The following is a 20,417-nucleotide window of genomic DNA, read 5'->3' as shown; positions in this document are numbered from 1 at the left end:
TAGCATGTACATACAAGATAGCCAGCAAAATTCTACACTAGATATATTTTGTAGTGTTGATTGATATAACTAGCATCTTCATTAATTATGACTCTAGGTAATAAATAATTAAATTTGGTATAGTGTCACTAAATGCTTTAATCCACTCTGATATGCTTTAGGTGGAACTAATTACTATACGTGCCACAGCTGCTAAATTTATTCCAATATGATTCACTATAAACTGATATAGATAGCTTTAGATGCACATTTTGCCACAATTGCTATATTTGCATAATTACCTATCCATATCCAACTATAGCAAGATTATGTTTTCCTGATGGGCCTGGCTAATATTCCCTGAATCAAATTGAAAGTTGAAGTAGGTTGGAGAAAGGGACACTACAATGTTTGGTGGGTATTGAAGAACAATATTGGTATGTGTACTGTATTCTAACAGAAATACTTGCATAGAAATAAAGCACTCTGAATACTACCTTCACTGTGGAGCCATGATAACAAGCAGTTGCATCAAAGACTTGTACTTCATTCAAGTAGAGCCAGACAAATTTCTTTTATGTTGGAGGTTTCCTCATGTGGTCCATCCCCCTACCCACTTCAAGATGGTTTTTGCGGCTGATTGCAAGGTTTTGACATGGCAATATTTTTTCACCACACACAGTGACATTGATATGTTCCCTGATGCACAAAATCCTGAGAACATCATTGCATCATGCCAGCTTGAACCATGGGCAGAGGAAAGGTGTGAGTTGGACAAATGGAAGCTGTCAATAAGGGGCATGAGATAGTTTGTGCTTTGTGCAGGTGGCAAACAATGTATATTGGTGTGTCTATGGAAGCCAGACAACTCAGACAATTTTTGCTACAGGTTGCCTGGAGAATCAATAGAGATGACAGGGTAAGGAGCATTTCTTTCTATGATGCCTCGGTTTACAGCTAACATCACTTTATAGAGTCCTTGTGCCAGTGAACTGCCTACCTTTGATGTAAACAGCCAGAAAAAAGTATTAGAATCACATCCCATCCACATCAGGAAATTGGTGAAAGTATAATAAGACTATAAATGCCCTTAAATGACACTATCGACTCTAAAATGTCCACCTTAAGTATCATTCTGATTGACCGTAAGATAAAGGCTTGTATGCTCTGGGTGAATTTACACTATACAACATCTACCTCAGAGTTCTTGGCTCTGATCAACTCTGATAAACGCCCAGTGGCTATACATTAGATAGTCAGTTCTAGCATTATGTTTGGTATATGATAGCCTATGCCAGTGATTTAACAACCTGGCAGGTCCATCAGTCTTTTGGCTCTGGTAAAGTGTTGACTTGTGTATCTGAACTAGTCAGTTCTATGTATATGGTAAGTTATGTTAGCAATGTAGCAACTCAAAAGGTTCATCGGTCCTCTAGCCTTGGTGAAGCAATGGATACGTGTTACAACCAAGAGTTTGTATACTCTGGCGCACAACTCAGACAAAGCTATAAGAAGTGAGGGGAGTGGATACCCCTTATGATAGGACCAGGTATATTGTGGATAAACAACAGGAGGACTTGCTGAGGAGTCTCCTTGATCTATTGGGCTATATATACTACTATAGGTTGTTTGTACATGTGTATTATACAGTTGATGAAGGCAGTGGCTGATGATGTCATGGGGCACAGCCAGTGTGACCAGCTCTACTGTGTGAGATACTTGTAGCTAAAAATAAAGAAAGGCAGCGCAGCGTGAGAAGGTGGAGTTTGAACAAAATGGAAAGCGCCACATGGCACAGTGTGTGAGAACTACAGAAGAAAGTTAAAGAGGAGAATGAAATTTAAAGGTCCAAAAATTGTGTATTGTAACAATAAGTAAGCCTTAATTGATCATTTTCTACCAACTTGTTGGTCTGTGGTAGCTAACACTAACAATGCTGCAACTTGAGGAGATTGTCACTGTGGTGACTGTGGTGAAGTAATAGCAGAAGCTTTCAATTTTATCAGCCTTAGCATCCTTGTGAATTATGTCATGGTTTTTGCTAGCCATGCAATGATCAGATTGTGTCTAACAGCTAGCTAATGATCTTGAGTATCATCGTGTCTGTCATGAGCAATCACTACACCAGCATTCATAGTAGACCTTAATCAGATTTTGTGTCAGGTCAACTTTATATACCATTGTTGGTAACTAGTATAGAAAACTACTAATACACAGAGCAAGGCATTGTAGTACTCTGATATATATGCAACAAAAGTTCGAGTGAAAAGAGCCCGCCGGAAACACTGAACTTCACCTACTAGTAGTGCTACTAAATCTACTGGTTTCTTATAGCAGCCTGCTTTTCTCGGATCTTGGCCAGAGCACTATTTCTTGAATGTGCATGTTTTGGGGACGGAAAACAGCCCTTTTTGAAATATTAGCACCACACCAAAGCAAACACTTAAGATTTTACATACCGATTCTACTATGTTATTATCTGTTCAACTTGATCACTCTCCTCCAGGTTGTAGAATCATTCAGAATCAGTCACAAGATCTGTGCACGAGAAGACTTGAGCGGACATGAGAGCAAAATAAACCTGTGAAACAATGTAGATAAAAGCTTTGTAGATAAGAATGTATTTACTTACTTTCATAGCCACATATGCAATAAAAGCCTTTGTTATGGCTTGCATACTATGTATTTGGGTGTTACCAGAGTGTGTTGCTTTAGGCTCTTGGTTGATGGAACTGGGTGAAGTAAAAATGCGTTTAAAAGCCTGTGGAAAAAGTGAAGCATAAAATAATTAGCGTAAAGGCTGCTACACACATTAACAAGTAGGCTGCTTCTTAGCAGGCCATTCCAAGGATCCTTGATGTTATACTGGTAGTTGGCATATAGCACAATTGGCCATTGATCAGCGGAAACATAAGTTTGAACATTCATAAGTTTACTTTTGATCCTGTTACATTTGGTTAATACAACGGATCACTGGATAAAAATTTAAGGAAGCTTACTCGGTATTGGACCAGTCTAACCCTGCAGGACATAAGAGAGTGCCAGTGCATTCATGGTTGAAGCTACAACCAGCTTTGACATTGTGATGGATGTGAGGCAAAAGTGTCTGTCCCTTGGGTGTGATCCAGTCAATGACAGCACTTTTAATACCTTTGGTGTTATCTGCCCTAGCTCTGTTGGCTCCCTTCTGAAACTGTGTAATAAATGCTTGTTGTTAGATCATTGGATAAAAAAAACAAAGATACCATGTCTGCAATGTGGATTATTTCCTCCTCAGAAGAGTCTTCCCTCATCAAATGTTTTTCAAGCCCGACTACTAGTTTGAGCAAATCCAAAAAGACAAGTTGTTCCTTGTGTCCTCTAGAAAGTGATAATACTCCGCAATAAATTCTTCTTCAGGCTGATCTGAGATCATATGCTCAATTCTGTTTTCAATAAGACCTTGAACATTGCAAAATGCATGTATGGCCCTCCCAAAGTGGCAACTGTGATGAACAAGAGGATCCTGTACAGCACTGTGATATTAGGTAGGTTGGGCAGCCTAAGTTAGAGGGCATATTCTTAATATAGCATAAAATGTACAGTTTTTTCCTAGGTCCCAGCTCTAATGCGGAGCTTTGCCCACACTTGCCAGGGTTTGCATTATCAAGAGTTGTATCAAAGCTATGTTGATATTCTCTGCCATTCTCGTTGTTGGACATGAGGTATCAGAGAAGTACTAGCAGGGGGATGAATTAAAACTTGAACTTACCTTTTTATAACAAGTTTTATAGCAGATGGGTCATGGAAATTACTGCACTATGCTTACTAGTTGCAGGAAACCAGATATGGTGAGGGAAAATGTGATTAAGAACAAAGCTTGAAGGAAGTGTCTAGCCACTTGCTGAGAGCAATCAGGGGCTGGAACTAGAGTCCAATGTGAGTAACTGTATTATTAGAGAGTATGACAGGTATACAGTACCTAGAGTCCAATGTGAGTAACTAGAGAATAGGAAGCATTGGACTCTGCAGTACTGTCCGAAGTTTTGTAAACAAAGGTAAACAAAGCAGCCACAAAGGCATAATAATAGAGAACACAATCAATAGTGAATGATAGAAGAATAGATAGAGAAAGGAATGAAAATATATAGGTAGCACAAAGGTGTAGAATCACCAAAACTAACATCTTATTGATTAGGCATCCCAGTCATTGCAGTAACAGAATGATACAGGTGAGTGTTCACAAAGTTCAGTACAGCCTGAGTATAGCTCAATTGATCAATTGCAAAGTTCAAACTTTCAGTGGGCTGTATCTGGCACTTGCGAATATGGTAATCAGTAATCATAATGCCTCCAAGAAAAACAGGCCTGGCCAGTAATACACATAATACCAACTTATTGATTGAGTAACCTGCTGGTAGGGCAATGCCTTGGGTTGTGATTTAAAATTTGCACATCAAAAATATTCTATTGACAACTAGACATTTTTAAAACAACCAGAAGAAAGAGTAATAGTGCAAAACAACAGGTAAATGTCCTACACAGAATTACATGTTTATCAGGCTGAATGGATCAGCCAGACATAATACATAGAGAAATGCAATGGAATACATATGCAAAAAAGATCATGATTTGTCAAAGCAAACTAGAGCTATGCCATGGTTGATTACACTGGTAGTACAGGTCAGTTTATCAAGATATTGACATAGCTGTATTTCTTGCCTCACAAGCTTTCAATCCTCCCCATAACCCTCAAGTGGATAACAAGCAGCAAAATCTGACAAAACCAAGCTGCAAGGTATGTTCAGATCTATCCCAAGGTCCTGAACCATTACAGTAATGCTATTGCTACCATAACGAGCTCATTCCGGACACTTTAGAGCACCAAGAACTTGACTTTTGAATAGTTTAGCCTCCAGGTGACTTTTTTGTCCCCTCATCTCCACAAACATCTTCTCAGTATGATGTTCGTCCTCAACAGCAGCCGAAAAATCCAGCACCATTGGTGCCAATATAGATAGGGAAGGCCTTGGGGATCATTTGGCTCATTAACATCGTCAAATAAATTATAATCTTACCGGCAGAGCAACAGGGAAAAGTTTGGTAGGTAGTTGTGCACTCTGATGCTGGGAAGCATGTTGAGGTCACTGACTTGAGGGATTATAGGAAGGCATATCCTGAGGTTGCTTGCTCTTGGAATGGGTGGGGGGCTGACAATAGGATATTTTGCAAGTATAGCTACCTTCCATACCGGATGTTGTATATAAGCTAGAAGTGTCGGGTGACAGCTTAAAATGTGAGGGGGGTGTTTAGCAGTTTAAGTTATTGGGTTGATGCCTGCCCTGTTGTTTTAACAACTTGCTACTAACTATTTGCACTGATTCAGTGGGAACCCAGGTTTGTATATGAGAGAAAACAGCAGCTCCCCAGACACTGCAGTGTAAAATGATATATTAAATACTACTCATTGAATATTAATACCATTTACACTCAGTGAGTCTCCAAATTTGTCCATTTTCTGCCTTTCAAAGTTCAAACTTGAAGTTGGCAACACACATTCATCTTATCTCAATGGTGTCTCTCAACACACACTAACTAACCTTACTATTCTGATAAACTAATGACACAAGTTACACTGAAATTATATGGCTCCCCGGCAATTTTCATCATAATCTCCAAAGTCTTGTATGTTGCATGGCCCAGGCAATCTATTCTTTGTTTCATCATGTCCTTCTTGCCAGTTAGTTCTATTCTTCATGCTTTGAGTCGCCTTCTTCCCACAATTTCAAAGCAAAGACTACATGTGGTAAAAAATGGGAAGTGCGGAGCCCATCAGTAAATTTAGGAACAATGTACAACTTGGAACTCGGGAATATGGAACAGTCCTATGCATGGTTATTAGTGGGTACCCATTTTTGTGATCTAAAACCCCTTGCAGCAAGCTAACCCAATCACCTACACACAAGCTTACTCTTTCCAGTTGACATTGAGCTGATGGGTGATGGCTGGAATACCTTTTGGGCAAGAAGGTCTGTGCTCTTAGTATTCTAGACTCACTCGGCATTACTGACTTATCATCAGACCTTGATCCCAACTGGGGTGATAACCTGCTCTGGGGAATTACAGATGATCTTTATTGTAGTTGTGGAGATGATGAAGAGTGGTTTTACGTGCAGGCTGCAAATATCACTGAGTTGGGATTCATACCCGTTTAAGGCAAGTGGACTCAAGATTGTGCCTGTATACTCAATATACTGACTTTTTGCATCTATATTTTAGATTATGGGCAACTGATTCACCCGTCAATCCCAGCCATGAACTACCTATCTTTTAGGGGCAGCCTTGGTGAGTTGCAATGTATTCTATGACCCGCTTATAAAGCTTCTTAGTAACCCATCACAGCAAGTGATTAAGCACCCACAATAACCGCTGACAACCAATCCACGCGCCCTACCAATGAATAAGCAGAGGCTAAATGGGCATCTGACTTGAAAACCATAAAGTATACAAGGTTTAAAGCGGAGAATGAAAATGAAGGAAAGGTCCAAAAATTGTGTTATCGTAACAGCTACATCAAGTTCTGCTCTCAATGATAGTTCATCCAGGTCTCAGTGTCCCAGCAAATCCCAAGCTGGACCTAGTTGCAATCAACCTGTGCAGCGCCAGCAATGAAGAAATGAAAACTGGATGTAATGGATTCCCTGCATGGTGTCCCAGTGTCCCTACAGACTCCATTCAAAGTGGGAGTCATGTGGCAGGTATTATTGAGCCACCTCACCAGCATCAGCCAGTATCTAGCCATGGCCATATGAGTTCTGTCTCTAGAAGTGTCAGTGCTGCGGAAGTGCCTTCTAGCAGCCAGCATTTTGACGGTGGTTTGGCTGGTCAGAAAATATCAGGTAGGTAATAACATTGTGGTTCAGACAATTTGCTCAATGTCGACCTCATCTCCAGCTTCTTACACTTCATTTGTGAACTACATAGTGGACAGTTACAGTAGCAGTGCCTCCACTGACTTAGAAGGTTTGTTTAAATTTTATTAACATATTCTCTGATCCAACCTTGTGCACCATAGATACAACTGCACAATCCTTCAATCGGATGAAGGACACTGTGCCTGTGTGGCATGTGGTTCAGCTCTCAGCCATTAAGTATATAGATGTTTGCCTTACACTGATCACAATGTGTTTTGGAGTGTGAGAGTCTTCTTGGCTTGCTTTCAAGTATCTAAACAAGGGCTTGTCTATCAATTGCAGTGGACCCAATGGGTTACATGTTACAATTGACATACCAGTACCTACTTACACTTCACTTTTTCGTACTTTTACTTTTACTTTTTCCAAGTCACATGACCAGTCATGTAACACAACACCTGACCAGTGTCTAGACTCACCATGTGACCGGTCACATGCTAGACATCAGACTTTAAACTTTATTTACAATTGTACAGTACCTCATGTATTTTAGTATATATACAGGAGTAATACATGGGGAAGGACTCAGCGAGTCCTCCTGTTGTCTACCAACAACTAACTTGTTGAATCCTAATGGGTAACCACCCCCACCTCTTCCTCTTCTTTTGAGTGTTGTTTTCATTATGCTCCAGTGCCCCAAGACTGTGTCTTGTTGGTGTTGTCACATTACATGTCAAGGGTGGTTAGTTCTACATGATCATCCACTTCTTGTACTTCTGACCTACACTTCTCATTACATTGCTTGATTTGCCTCAGGCTCGAGAGCCCTCCTTGCTTGTTGACACTATATTTTAAGGTTATCACTGCCCTTCATTCTCTTATCCATGTAGCATCATTCCGCAACAATGGCACAGAGCCACTATGTTTCAAGGCTGCAGAGCCAAAAAGCAGGAATAAGCAGGAAGTTCAAGCACTGCTATACTGGCATCAAGGTCTCGGTTACAGATTCTTTCACGCAAATTACATGCAACTGTATTACAATTCAAGAATAAGCACCACATTCTGGGCACTGGTATTCTATATTGCCTATTTTGTTACACGCAGCACTTGGGCTAGGCTACCATGAACTTGGTTTCCTCTGGCAGCCATTTTGACCACCCAGCATTTCTCCACATCGTCAACTCATTGTATTTTTAACCGGAATCTGACCATTTTTTAGGCATATAAGATTACAAGGAGACCACATTGAGTTGGGCTTATTTGACAGGATTGGCCAAGTCCACCATTACTAATCTTGCGGAACTAGTGCATTTTTTCTAAATCAAATGAGACTGTCAACTTGACCATCAAGATGATATTAGCTATATTTATTTATCAACAACTGGAGGTCTGGAGCTTCCCATCCATCACTCGTGGACCTCACCAACCACTGCTTGAAATCAAGAGGATGAGGAATGTAATACTTGACACGCTGAACCACATAGTGCCAGAGTATCTTCTATCAAGATATTACACTGCATCAGTGGAGCAGCCTGACTCCCCCATTGCAGCAGCTCTCTTGTCTGTGATACAAAGAAGAGCTCCAGGTGCCCGTGGATTAGTGTAAAATTTCATCATGTAATTTGTGGCAGATCATATCATGATTATACTTGTTCTTCAGTACTATTTTGTCAATTTTATTCTAGACACTTTCATATATTGCTCTGTAGGATGATAACTATGACATTGGAATCAATCCTGGCCTGTTTTGTCAATCCTCAGAGCTCCAATTCTTGTAGCAAGGTAAGTCACACTTGGGTATCCCAAAACCTTCCAAAAGTGCTAACTGATATGATAAGTCTGCAGCTCTTTCACAGAGGTCTTCTAATTCCTCTGATTTATCAGTAAGATGGTTCTGAAGCTCCAAGATTTGAGTCATGGCGATGAATCCACCTTTGTGCTTTGAGCTTAGATCAGAATCCAAACTGCAGTTCCTATTGTCCTCATAACCAAGATCACAATATTCTGCCGGTTGTCATCAGGTTGATAGGTATGGGATGTGCACAAATTTTGAGAACTTGAAGACTTACCATTAGCATGGTTAAGAGTTTCCAAGTTGGTGCTAAGCTTCAGCCACAAACTACTGGCATCCCCAATCCCCTTTTTTCAACTGAACTCAAGCCTGAGTACGTCTGACATACAGTGCTTTCCTTCAGGCAAGTTTACACATTTATATTTGGAACCCTTCTTTACTCAAAGATCTAAACTTGCCAGTGGTTGATGAATCTTCTTTAGGTGCCCTCTCAGTCTATTCAAGTTCAGCAGTCAGAATGCATCTCAAAGTCCTAAACATGCTCGCTATTAATTTGCTAGTGTGTACTGTACTCTGTCACGGCCATCCGAGTCCACCCCAATATTGTCGAGACGCAAAGTCAATGAAGAATGGGCTTTAGTGCATTTCTGAGTAATGGAGATTTGGACTACACCATTTTGATGTTCCGGCATGATGACTGACAAATCTGTAGAGAGTCCTGTAGGCTGACACCAAGTAAGATTGTTTTCTGGCTTGATTTTTACAAGTTCTTATTTCTCTTCAAAGAGTTGTATCATTAGCTGGCATTATCACAGCCTTGATGTACCAAATAGTCAACTCACCTAAATATGGCCACCAAGATTTCAGATAGGTCAATGATTATTACTGGTATGTTGTTTTGTGCTTTACAGTCCCATTGGGTTGTCACACAGCCACTATTTACCAAAATGTCAATGGCAACACGTCCAGTATGCCCTTTTACTTATGGTAGCATTGTGATCCAACTCTGTACTAATAGATAAAAGTTCCTCTTAGATCCATCAATCTACCTACAGTATTAAAAGAACAGCCCCTACTTCCCAAAATGTCCATGCACATTTGTTAGTTTTGGTGATTCTGCACCTTTGTGCTACCTATATATTTTCATTCCTTTCTCTATCTATTCTTCTATCATTCACTATTGATTGTGTTCTCTATTATTTTGCCTTTGTGGCTGCTTTGTTTACCTTTGTTTACAAAACTTCGGACAGTACTGCAGAGTCCAATGCTTCCTATTCTCTAGTTACTCACATTGGACTCTAGGTACTGTATACCTGTCATACTCTCTAATAATACAGTTACTCACATTGGACTCTAGTTCCAGCCCCTGATTGCTCTCAGCAAGTGGCTAGACACTTCCTTCAAGCTTTGTTCTTAATAGGTTATGAGCCCTGTGCTCTAGCCATCTTCCTGACCTCATATCTCACTATCCAAGTGTCCTACTGCTTATCCATCGTAACCATTGTCTTCTGGGACTCTTATTATCTCATCCATTACCTCAGATTACTCTGATCTCATCTTGATCTCCAACAACAACTCCTTGTTGCAAGTTACCCCTATTGGACCCCTATTGCATATCTCCACATCCTGTGCTTCACTTCTTGTGATATTTGGGCCATCTATTACTCTATAAAAATGTTCCCTATACCTCTGATTTGGTGGCAATCCATCCATCTTATCTGTCTCTGCATCAATTTCGACTTTTTGCCCTATTTTTCGCTTTTTGGCATATCTGGTGTGTGCATAAAGCTCCAATCTTCTCTACTCTGTCCATTATCAGATAGAACAAGCCTATAGACTGTGAAGCTTGCCTGCATTGCCTCAGTTTGCTGTTGCCTAGAGCCTCTCTCAGTCTGCGGTGTTTGGGGAGCTTAAGTCACTTTGTTGACTCATATACAAGCCCTATTAACCAACACTGTCTCGAGGCGATTTCTCTGTTAATATCAGTGTGGAATTGAAAGGGGAACACAGGCGTAACCCTGTAGCAGCACTAGGAAGCCTTAGCACCCTCCTGGATCGCTTTTGGATGCTTTTTGGACCCTATTTGGACCTATCCTTGCACTTTCTGACCCTCTCCATATTATCTCTCTACCGCCTCACCATCTTATCTGCTCGCCTCCTACTGTTGCCCATTGTCTTTGCCACTATTCCATCGCCTATAGCCGTCTCCTACATCATTTATCATTGCTCTATTGTCTTATACAACACCCATCATGTCTGACTCTGATCCCAAGTTCCATCCCTTGTCTGGCACTAACTACCCCCAGTGGAGTGGTGAAATGCAAGCTTGGTTGATGACCAAGGGACTGTGGAGGCCCGTCTCTGGCGCTGAAAAGTGTCCTGGGACTGACGCTGAAGCAATAGAGAAATGGGAGTTGAGAGCTGAAAAGGCTGCTGGTGCATTATATCTCAATGTCACCAAAAAGCAGCGCATCCATCTTGATGGCATCATTGATGATCCTGTCAAGATCTGGGAGAAACTGGCAATTGTGCACGTCTCTAAGAAGCCTGGGAAGAGATTTAATGCCTATGACGACTTCTTCTCTATCAGAAAGAAGGAGGACGAGTCCCTGCAGTCTCTCATGACCAGAATTGACAAAGGCATGCATCAGATTCAAAATCTTCGTCCTACTGGCTTCTCATTGTCTGAATTGGACGATGAATTGACATGCATGGCCATGATTAGGGCGCTTCCTGATCAATATGCCCACTTCACTTCATCTCTACTACTTCTGGGCACCTTGGACAAGACCCAGCTCAGGGATGCTTTCCTTGCTGAAGAGGTCAATCGCCGTCGTCGTGCTGAAGTCGATTCTGCCTTGCATTCTTCGTCTACCACTGCCAATAGCACCTGTACCCATCCTAACTGCCATCATTGCAACCAATCCACCACCTCTACTCGCGTTCAGTGTGATTTCTGTGGTTTACTTGGTCATACCCAAGACAAATGCCACAGATACATAGCTAGTCGCCAACAGGCAGTGGAGGGTGCTAAGAATTGCTACAAGCGTGGCAATAAGGCTCAAGCAGGCTCCAGCAACTCTCAGAATACCTCTCAGCAGCCCAAATCTTCGCCCAATAATGCCAATTCATCTACTGTGGTCACTGAATCAGCTGGAAATGCAAGTTTTCATTCCATTCATCCCTCTGATCCTCATTGCACTCTCCAACTTGATGCTGACATTGATTGGAATGCAGACACAGGCGCCACTTCTCATATGACACCTCATTGTCATTGGGTGCACCACTATACCCCGTATCGTGTGCCAATCAAGCTGGCTGATCACACTGTTGTCTATTCAGCTGGTGTTGGTACTGTGGTGTTTAATCCTGTGATGAATGGCAAAGTGGCTAGGGCTGTGGAATTCTCTAGAGTGCTCCATGTACCAGATCTTCGGAATAATCTCCTCTTAGTCTTGTATTTAACTCGTCAAAGTGGTTTCAATGTCACTATTTCGTCTCATTCCATGTCCTTTATGCGTGACAACACTCTCTTGTTCACTGCAACTATCAATGACAACAATGCAGCATTCCTTGATGGATCTACTGCTGCTTGTGTTGAATTGGGACATTTTACTGCGACTATACCACTTGATTTGATGCTCTGGCATCGCAGATTGGCTCACCACCATCATGCTGATGTCAAGAGACTGATACAGAGAGATCTGGTCACTGGGCTTACACTGGAATCCAAGGCTGCTCCTGATCCTGTCTGTGAACCGTGCTTGTCTGGCAAGATGCATGCCAATCCATTCCCCTCATCTGATACTCGCTCTGCTCATCCTTTGGACCTCATCCATTCTGATGTACACCAAGTCTCTTCCCCCACATTCTCTGGTTATCGCTACTGGGTCACCTTCATTGACGATCACAGTCGATTCCGTGTTGTTGTGCCTCTCAAGGCCAAGTCGGGTGTCTTTGATGCTTTCAAGAGATTCAAGGCTTATGCTGAGACTCAATTGGAGCGTAAAATCAAGGCTCTGCACGATGACAAAGGGGGAGAGTACATGTCCAAGGAATTTGAGCAATTCACAGATGACCATGGGATTGTCAGACAGCATACCACCAGGAATTGTCCTCAGCAGAATGGTGTGGCAGAGCGAGCAAACAGACTTCTCACTGAGCGTATCACTGCCATGTTATCAGAGTCTGCATTGCCTAACAGCTTCTGGGGTGAATGTCTGTCCGCTTTGGTGCATGTCTGGAACAGGTGTCCCACTGATGCAGTGGCCCATGCCACTCCTTTGAGTTGTGGTATGGATGCAAGCCTGACATGTCTCACCTTTGCGTTTGGGGCTGCACTGCCTATGTGCATGTGCAAAAGGACAAAAGAGGCGTCTTTGGCTCTCATATGGAGAAATGTGTGTTCATTGGTTACCCTGAGGGATACAAGGGATGGAAATTCTACAATCCTACCACCAAGCACACTGTTATCTCTGAGAGAGCTGATTTTGATGAGCGCTACTTCCCTGGCTTGAAGAGGTCTTCTGACAATGTCCCACCTCCACCTCCCACTCCACCTTCGCTATCCATGCCATTGGGCCTGATTGAGGATGTCCCTGCACCAGGTCCAGGGGGAGATATGGGCCCACCAGCTGCGCTTCAGCAGCCTCAGCCATTGCCTGACAATGGGCCTCATTTGGACCTTGATGCAAAACCACCTGTGAATCAACCTCCTGAGCTTCCAAATCACCCTCCTCATTGCTCACCTTCTCCTGACTTGCCTATTGCACTGAGACGCCCTGTAAGGGCTAGGAGACCACCTAGACCATGGTGGCTTCAACACAGACAACCTACTCCTGCCATTGAGAGTGATGACAGTGATTCTGAGGCAGTTGATGATGAAGTAGCACACTTTGGAGACTCTGCTGAGCCTAGGTCGTTTGCAGATGCAATGAAGCGTCCTGATTCAGATAAATGGAGAGAGGCAGCCATGGAAGAGCTTCAAGCTCATGAGCACAATGGTACTTGGTCACTAGTGGAACTACCTCCTGGAGTCAAGGCTATTGGTGGCAAGTGGGTCTTCAAGATCAAGCACAACTCAGATGGCACTGTTGAGCACTACAAGGCCAGATATGTGGCCAAAGGTTATAACCAGCGCCCTGGCTTTGATTTCCTCAAAATATTTGCACCTACTGTCCGCATATCATTCATCAGAGTTGTCCTTGCCATTGCAGCCATCCACAACCTCTATTTGCGCTCCATTGACATTTTTCATGCATTCCTGAATGGAGTCATGGATGTCAAGGTCTACATGCATCAGCCAGAGGGATTCCATCAGGGTCCTCGCAATCTTGTTTGCCAGTTGGACAAGGCCATCTATGGGACAAAGCAGGGAGGCAGAATGTGGAACCAGAAGATGCACACTGTGCTTGAAAAACTCGGATTCAAGCGTACTTATTCAGACTCTGCCATCTATGTCTTTAACAGAGCTGATGTGCGTATTATCCTGCCTGTCTTTGTTGATGACATAACACTGGCATCCACTTCTACTTCTGCACTTGACCAAGCTGTCAAGGACCTCTCCCTGCACTTTAAGCCTCGTGATTTTGTTCTTAATATAAGAGGGCCATAAATCAAACCCAGCTTACCATGCATTCAAGACCTGGATTGGGTTTTGATCCAAATCTACTACATACAGGTGCAGTGAGGCATACTACAGCCTGAATTAGTACTAACCAATCACTGGCAGTGCAAGTTGAAATTCTCACTGTGATTGTGCTTTTGCCACTGAACAACCACTTTCCTTTAACCCACTGTTACCAGTGGGTACTCGTTTCAAGGGTTGGTACTATGGATGGATTCTGATCTGGGTCTATGCTGGGATACAGTAAGTATGATTAACAACCAGTACAAGTTGAAATGCTCACTGTGGTCATCAATCTGAACGGCTACCTTGATGCCTGGATCTAGAGTTACATAGTCTATATGATGCTGCATCGTGAATCAGCGCAATCTGACTTGGAAATCCTCATCATGATTCCAAGCTTGATGTTGATTTGAAGGAATTTGCGATGCAAAGTTGAGGTCAAAAGGCAGATGTAAAGGCTGAATGAATCTTAATATTGCTAATGAGAGCTTCTGAACAAAGTATACTGTAGGAGCTTTGATAGCTTGCCCGGTTGAATTCTGGATTCAAGTTGATGCATTGTCAGGCTCAGGATGCGCAACTCAGTTTATGTCTGGGGCTTGGGTATTAATAACTGCCAGTGAATGACTGGCAATCCTGTTGGTGCAATAACTGAAACTATCACAGTGTGTTTATATTACAACCACCACCACATGCCCTGGAAATATCTTAAAACTACTAGTATGCTTTCAAACTTCAAGTACTAAGCTGCAACTTGGATACTACAAGAACACATTACAACATTATTTATATTTCTGATTCCTACAGGCCCATTCACGTTCACTTATAATAGCTTATAACCAAGCCCACTGCTGTGATACTGTGGTGCAGCTACTTGTATTGGGCTGGCGGTGAACCGCTTTTGGGGCTTCACAATCATTCGGACTCTCTAGCTTTGACCGTGTGAGTTCAAGTTCCCTACGGTGAGTCACAACTGCGCTATCTAAAACTACCATTTCTGAACTATGTGGCAGTGCAATCACAATCTTGTCCTGTGATCAAGATTTCTGGTATCACAATAACTTTAATGCATGCGGAGATTGCGGGCCCTATTCCCTTCAGTGGTTCCCTCATAAGGACCAAGCAAATTACTATCCTTGACACTTGTGGCAGTGCTAATGATCATGACTCAGATGCCAACTTGAATGCTGAGTGGTACCAAGACCCACTAGCAGATATGCTAGACTTGGAAGTGCCAGACTTCTGTCAAGTCTGCTTTGTGGACAATCCTTCTCTCACATAGGGCCATTTAATCAGCATAAGAAGACATGCTCTAAGATCAAGAAAAGGCTGTCGAGTTCACTGGCAAGAGCAAAAAAGGCCTTTAGCATCAAGAGACATCATTTAAAGCCTTTTCAAGTTAATAATGTAGTGTTGGAAGAGGAAGACGGAGGCTCATCTGGCCTCAACAGCGTAACAGATACTCCTATGGATGATTTGAACTCTTCAGGCCGGCCCCCTCAGCTTGAGTCTTCTGTTCTAGAGGAGGTAAGTTTTTTTATCTTTCAGTGAAGTATAGTGTCCTTCTTTTAACTTTTCACCACTTGTGTCTAGCCCACCAAGTCATCTGCAGACAACAGCTTGCCGCTTGCACACAATGTAGGACTTGCAGGTTGAATTATTGCTTACTGCAACACTTCCGTGATTTTCTTCCAGAGCCCGCTCCCCCTTTGTTGTCTATGAGTCTCTCCAATTTGGCTGACCCTGTTTACTCAGCTCCCAGCAACAAAATATCCCAGCAAGACCCAGAATAGCCTAGACCTTGTTCACATTTGTGGCACACAGCTAGTACTTGGGTTGGTTGTCTTTTGAATATGCCCTGCAACCTCTTTGGTTTGTTTTGCCAATACCATGGAGAAGAGCTACCGTCACATGATCCTGAAGATCTGGACTCTTTCAAACCACCACCATCTCAAGATGACAGTTGTGCGTCTAAGGTTACTGCTTCATATGGACCTTACCTGAATGAGAGCTCATTTTGCCTTGGAGACTGGTACTGGAATTATGCAATGCAAAAATCACAAGAATCATTTAAACAATTGGTTGATATAATGGTAGCCCAGACTTCAATCCCAAAGGTGTTTGAAATGTAAAGTGGAGCAAAATCAACAAAGACCTAGGAGTTGATGATTTTGATAACAAAGAATGGCTTGATCAAGATGCCAACTGGAAGAAGACACCAATCACAATCTCAGTCCCATTTTACAGCAGGTCAAAAAACCCTGGAGCTTGCAATCATTGTATTACTGACCTATACCACTGATTACTCATCAAAATCCTCCATAATAAGCTCACTAACTCAGAGGACAACAAACTATTTCATTACAAGCCGTACAAGTTGTTCTGGCACCCAAATAACAGACTGCATGAAGTTTGAGTCCATGGCAAGATGTACATCTCAGAGGCTTTCTTAACCTAGAACTTCAAAAATTACCACCAGAACCTGGTTGTAACCATCCTCAGGTAATGGTGGGATACATGTTCTGGTCGGATGCTACGCACCTTACATCCTTTGGTAATGCAAAATTTTCTTTGTTTTGCTAATGAGTCCAAATATTGTCAATGAAAACCATCTTGCCATTTATGCAACCATGTGGCCTATTTTCAAAGTGCAAGTCTTTTTACTATCACATTATCATGTTTAGTATACTGATGTCCATGTTATGTATTACAGCTCCCTGATGACTTCAAAAATTTTGCAAAGGTCTGCACGGGCAATAATAAGCTTCCTGATGCGTTTGTGATGCACTGTTTGCAAGAATTATTTCACGCTCAATGGGACGTTCTTTTGGATGATAATTTCCTGCATGCATACCAGCATTGAATCATCATTAAATGTTGTGATGGTATAGAATATTGTTTTTACCCACATATCCTGACATATTTGGCCAACTACCCAAAAACGTAAGCAGTTTCAACCTGTTTTTGAATGTGACATCTTGTTCACTTATTTGTAGGATATTGATTGCAAGTATTAGAAATCTTGGAGGGTGCCCTTGTCCCCGGTGTTTGACTCCTATGGCCCGTGTACCCAATCTTAGAAAGGATACTGATATGTTGGACAGAAAATCAAAGGCTTGCGTTGACAATGATGAACATCAAAAGAGTATTTCCACCGCCCATGAACTGAGCCGTGAACAACCCAAAAGTCAATGGAATCCTAGCGAGCAAATTGATGGTCCCCATCCTGGTGTGTAAGATTGAGTACCTATCAATTTTCACTTACTGACACTTTTATCGACACAGCATGCTTTCTTGCATAAGCTTGGCCCCCTCGGCTTCATTGTTTTTTTGATGCTAGCAGTTGATTTCATGCACAAAGTTGAACTGGGAGTGTGGAAATCACTGTTTATCCACCTTTTGAGACTTTTGGACTCCATCAACCCAGGACTTTTAGATGTACCAGATTTACGGTCAGTTTTAGTGAAGATGTGCTGATTTCTAGGATAATAAATGTACTTCTAGGTATCGCCAGGTTCCTACCTATGGTCGGGATACTATCAGATGGTTTGCTACCAATAGTTCTAAAATGAAAAGGATGATAGCGCATCACTTTGAAGACTTGCTACAAGTGGTTGTTTGAGCAGTCTTATGTTACTTTACCTTCTGACCCCAAATTTTTATCATCTAGTGTGCTATTCCTGTGTTTAATGGTCTCTTTCCTGACTAGCAACAATGCAAAAATCTTACAGCTATTATTTCACACAACTCATTGGCGCAGTTTAGCTAAATTGCATATGCACATTGACGACACTTTAAAGATACTAGAACAGGTCACCAAATCTGTAGGTGAGCAGCTTTGAGATTTTGTTGCAAACACTAGCTCTGCATTCAATACCCATGAGCTTCAGCGTGAAGCCAGAGCTCGTAGGTGCCGTGAGGCTGAGAAAAGTGTTGGAACACCATCTGCACCTCTTGACATAACCTGCAAGCCAAATATGTTCAATCTACAAACTTACAAGCTCCATGCACTGGGAGATTACCCCTCCCAGATAAAAACTTTGGTACTACCAACTCATATTCAACTCAGGCTGTATGTAAACTCTTATTAATACTATATCACCAGCGACACTAATATGTTTCCTAGGGAGAATTAGAGCATCATAAGGAAGGATTGCGATACAAATATACTAGCAAGAAGCAGTATATTCGGCAAATCACTTGCATCACACATTGGCAAGCCCGCATCCTTCTTATATGCCAATAGCTTTGTAAACACCTTGGGATTCAGGCCCAGTTGGCTGACCATGAGGCCACCTCCCTCAACATCCGCCATCATATTCAGAAATCCCAAAACTCACCTTTACATATCACCTCCTTTGCCAATTCTTACTCTCAAAATTCAGCTTGCAAGGGGAGGTAGAGCCTGTTTATACAATATATCACTAATTACGCATTTTGAGACATTATTTTCAAGCTGAAAACTCATCTTCCCCATTGCATACAAACAGCTCCAATGAGTGTCAATGCTTCTCAGGCTACTAGTGACTTGGAATGTCACCCACCACATGTGGCCAACCGCACTTGAATCATCCTAAAGAATGATCATGTATATAGTCACAATGTCTGTTGCATCAATTACACAATGTACAATGTCTGTCAAACACAGGATGTCATCAACCCTTGTATGGAACATTGTAACATCATACTACTAGTGTTGCCTGATCATACTGAACCAGACTCACCCTTTCACCCATACTGCTACGCCTGTGTTCTGGGCATTTATCATGTAAACACCATATGTGTTGGACCAGAATCTGCTGATTATCAACCACATAGAATGGAGGCTTTGTATGTCAGATGGTATGAACTATACAAACTGGACACAGTAGCTACCCATGGCCGAGGAGGGAGCTTTTGGATTTATTGATCCTGCTGACATCCTGTGAAGCTGCCGCTTGGTGCCATCCTTTGCCAATGGTAAGTTGCATCAGGACAGCATTGGGATGTCCAAATTTGTGCAAGATGCGCAGGACTGGAAGAAATATCTTGTTAATATGTTAGTCCAATCTTACACATCAAGCTGAAACAGAATTAAACCACAAGTGCTCCCAGATTTGTTGATCAAGACATGATACTTCAGTATCACTGGGGATTGGGTGTAAGCCATGTATATACTTGTACATTCCAACTGGCGCCAAACACTGTATCCTCCATTTTAACTTATCTAAAAAACTCCTCTAACAACGACACCATTCAAACATCAACTGGGCACAGGTTGGATCAGTCTGGACAGGGAGATAGCAGACTTACTGGCAATTTTCAGGCGAGTGACAGATACATTGAAGATGACAACGCAGAGCTATCACTTCAATATTGCAAAGGCAAATAATTGAGTTCAGGTCATGAATTGGATGATTATGGCAAAAGTGACAACTCAGATGATGTTGACAACAACATATTTCTGGAATTGGATAAGATGTACAGACACAATCTTGATGTAGGATATGATTTTGACTAGTAACTGATCTATTAGTATCATAACTGTGGTTAGGCTACTTCAGCTATAAATACATACTAGTAATACTCAAATGTGCAGCACTGCATTGCAGCGACTAGTCTGGACTAACACCCAACTTGAAGTGGTCATAGTGAACCAGTAGGCTATACCCTGGCAAGGTGTTTGGAAGACCTGTACTGGCTGCAACAATATACTAAGAGTGCAGGCTCCTCCCCTAGCCGCACTGTGTTGAGGGAGGATAAATTTTAGAGCAATGTAATAGGATATCTGATATGATAAAATAATAAAATGTTTCAAAGTCAGCACAACTTTATTCCTTGCTCTCTCTCCACAGCGGCTGGCATAAAACATTTGTAAGCAAGGCCCAGCCACAGTGACAGTGACGCAAGAACAGTATTGGACTTGTAATAATATGAAAACTTCGGACATTTTTCCATATTCTGATACCTATTTCGAAGTTAAGATGATTCACTGATGGCGCGTGGTGATTCCATCATGACACAAGTGCCCAATCAGGCCTCTTTGTTGGAGATTTGCCAGATCACACAATGAAAGCTTGGTGTCTATCCCTGCTTATGGCAGGCAAAAGTCGGCTAAGCTATAGCCCAAGGCAACCAAGATATA

General features: G+C 42.1%; 4 protein-coding genes across 4 annotated transcripts; 3 read left to right on the top strand and 1 right to left on the bottom strand.

The window, feature by feature from the left end:
- Positions 1–2,494: 2,494 nt before the first annotated feature.
- On the bottom strand, positions 2,495–3,680 carry SERLADRAFT_405935 (uncharacterized protein; the record flags this gene model as incomplete). Its single annotated transcript, XM_007314504.1, has 7 exons — positions 2,495–2,560; positions 2,612–2,740; positions 2,791–2,923; positions 2,979–3,000; positions 3,130–3,172; positions 3,225–3,339; positions 3,562–3,680. The coding sequence occupies 7 exons, from the start codon at positions 3,678–3,680 to the stop codon at positions 2,495–2,497; spliced, it is 627 nt and encodes a 208-aa protein (XP_007314566.1).
- A 2,279-nt stretch (positions 3,681–5,959) lies between these two features.
- On the top strand, positions 5,960–6,173 carry SERLADRAFT_434276 (uncharacterized protein; the record flags this gene model as incomplete). Its single annotated transcript, XM_007314503.1, has 2 exons — positions 5,960–5,987; positions 6,040–6,173. The coding sequence occupies 2 exons, from the start codon at positions 5,960–5,962 to the stop codon at positions 6,171–6,173; spliced, it is 162 nt and encodes a 53-aa protein (XP_007314565.1).
- A 5,409-nt stretch (positions 6,174–11,582) lies between these two features.
- On the top strand, positions 11,583–12,041 carry SERLADRAFT_338133 (uncharacterized protein; the record flags this gene model as incomplete). The annotated part of the gene is made up of 1 exon (XM_007314502.1): positions 11,583–12,041. A coding segment is annotated over one exon (459 nt), but the record flags the coding sequence as incomplete, so codon positions are not given.
- Positions 12,042–17,350: 5,309 nt separating this feature from the next.
- Positions 17,351–17,595, top strand: SERLADRAFT_434274 (uncharacterized protein; the record flags this gene model as incomplete). Its single annotated transcript, XM_007314501.1, has 2 exons — positions 17,351–17,522; positions 17,579–17,595. The coding sequence occupies 2 exons, from the start codon at positions 17,351–17,353 to the stop codon at positions 17,593–17,595; spliced, it is 189 nt and encodes a 62-aa protein (XP_007314563.1).
- Between the last annotated feature and the right edge of the window lie 2,822 nt (positions 17,596–20,417).

This window comes from Serpula lacrymans (assembly GCF_000218685.1).
Source record: "Serpula lacrymans var. lacrymans S7.9 unplaced genomic scaffold SERLAscaffold_3, whole genome shotgun sequence".
Taxonomy (NCBI): Eukaryota; Fungi; Basidiomycota; class Agaricomycetes; order Boletales; family Serpulaceae; genus Serpula; species Serpula lacrymans.
The sequence above is the reverse complement of the archived record's forward strand: the minus strand, read 5'-3'. Positions and strand labels throughout refer to the sequence as shown.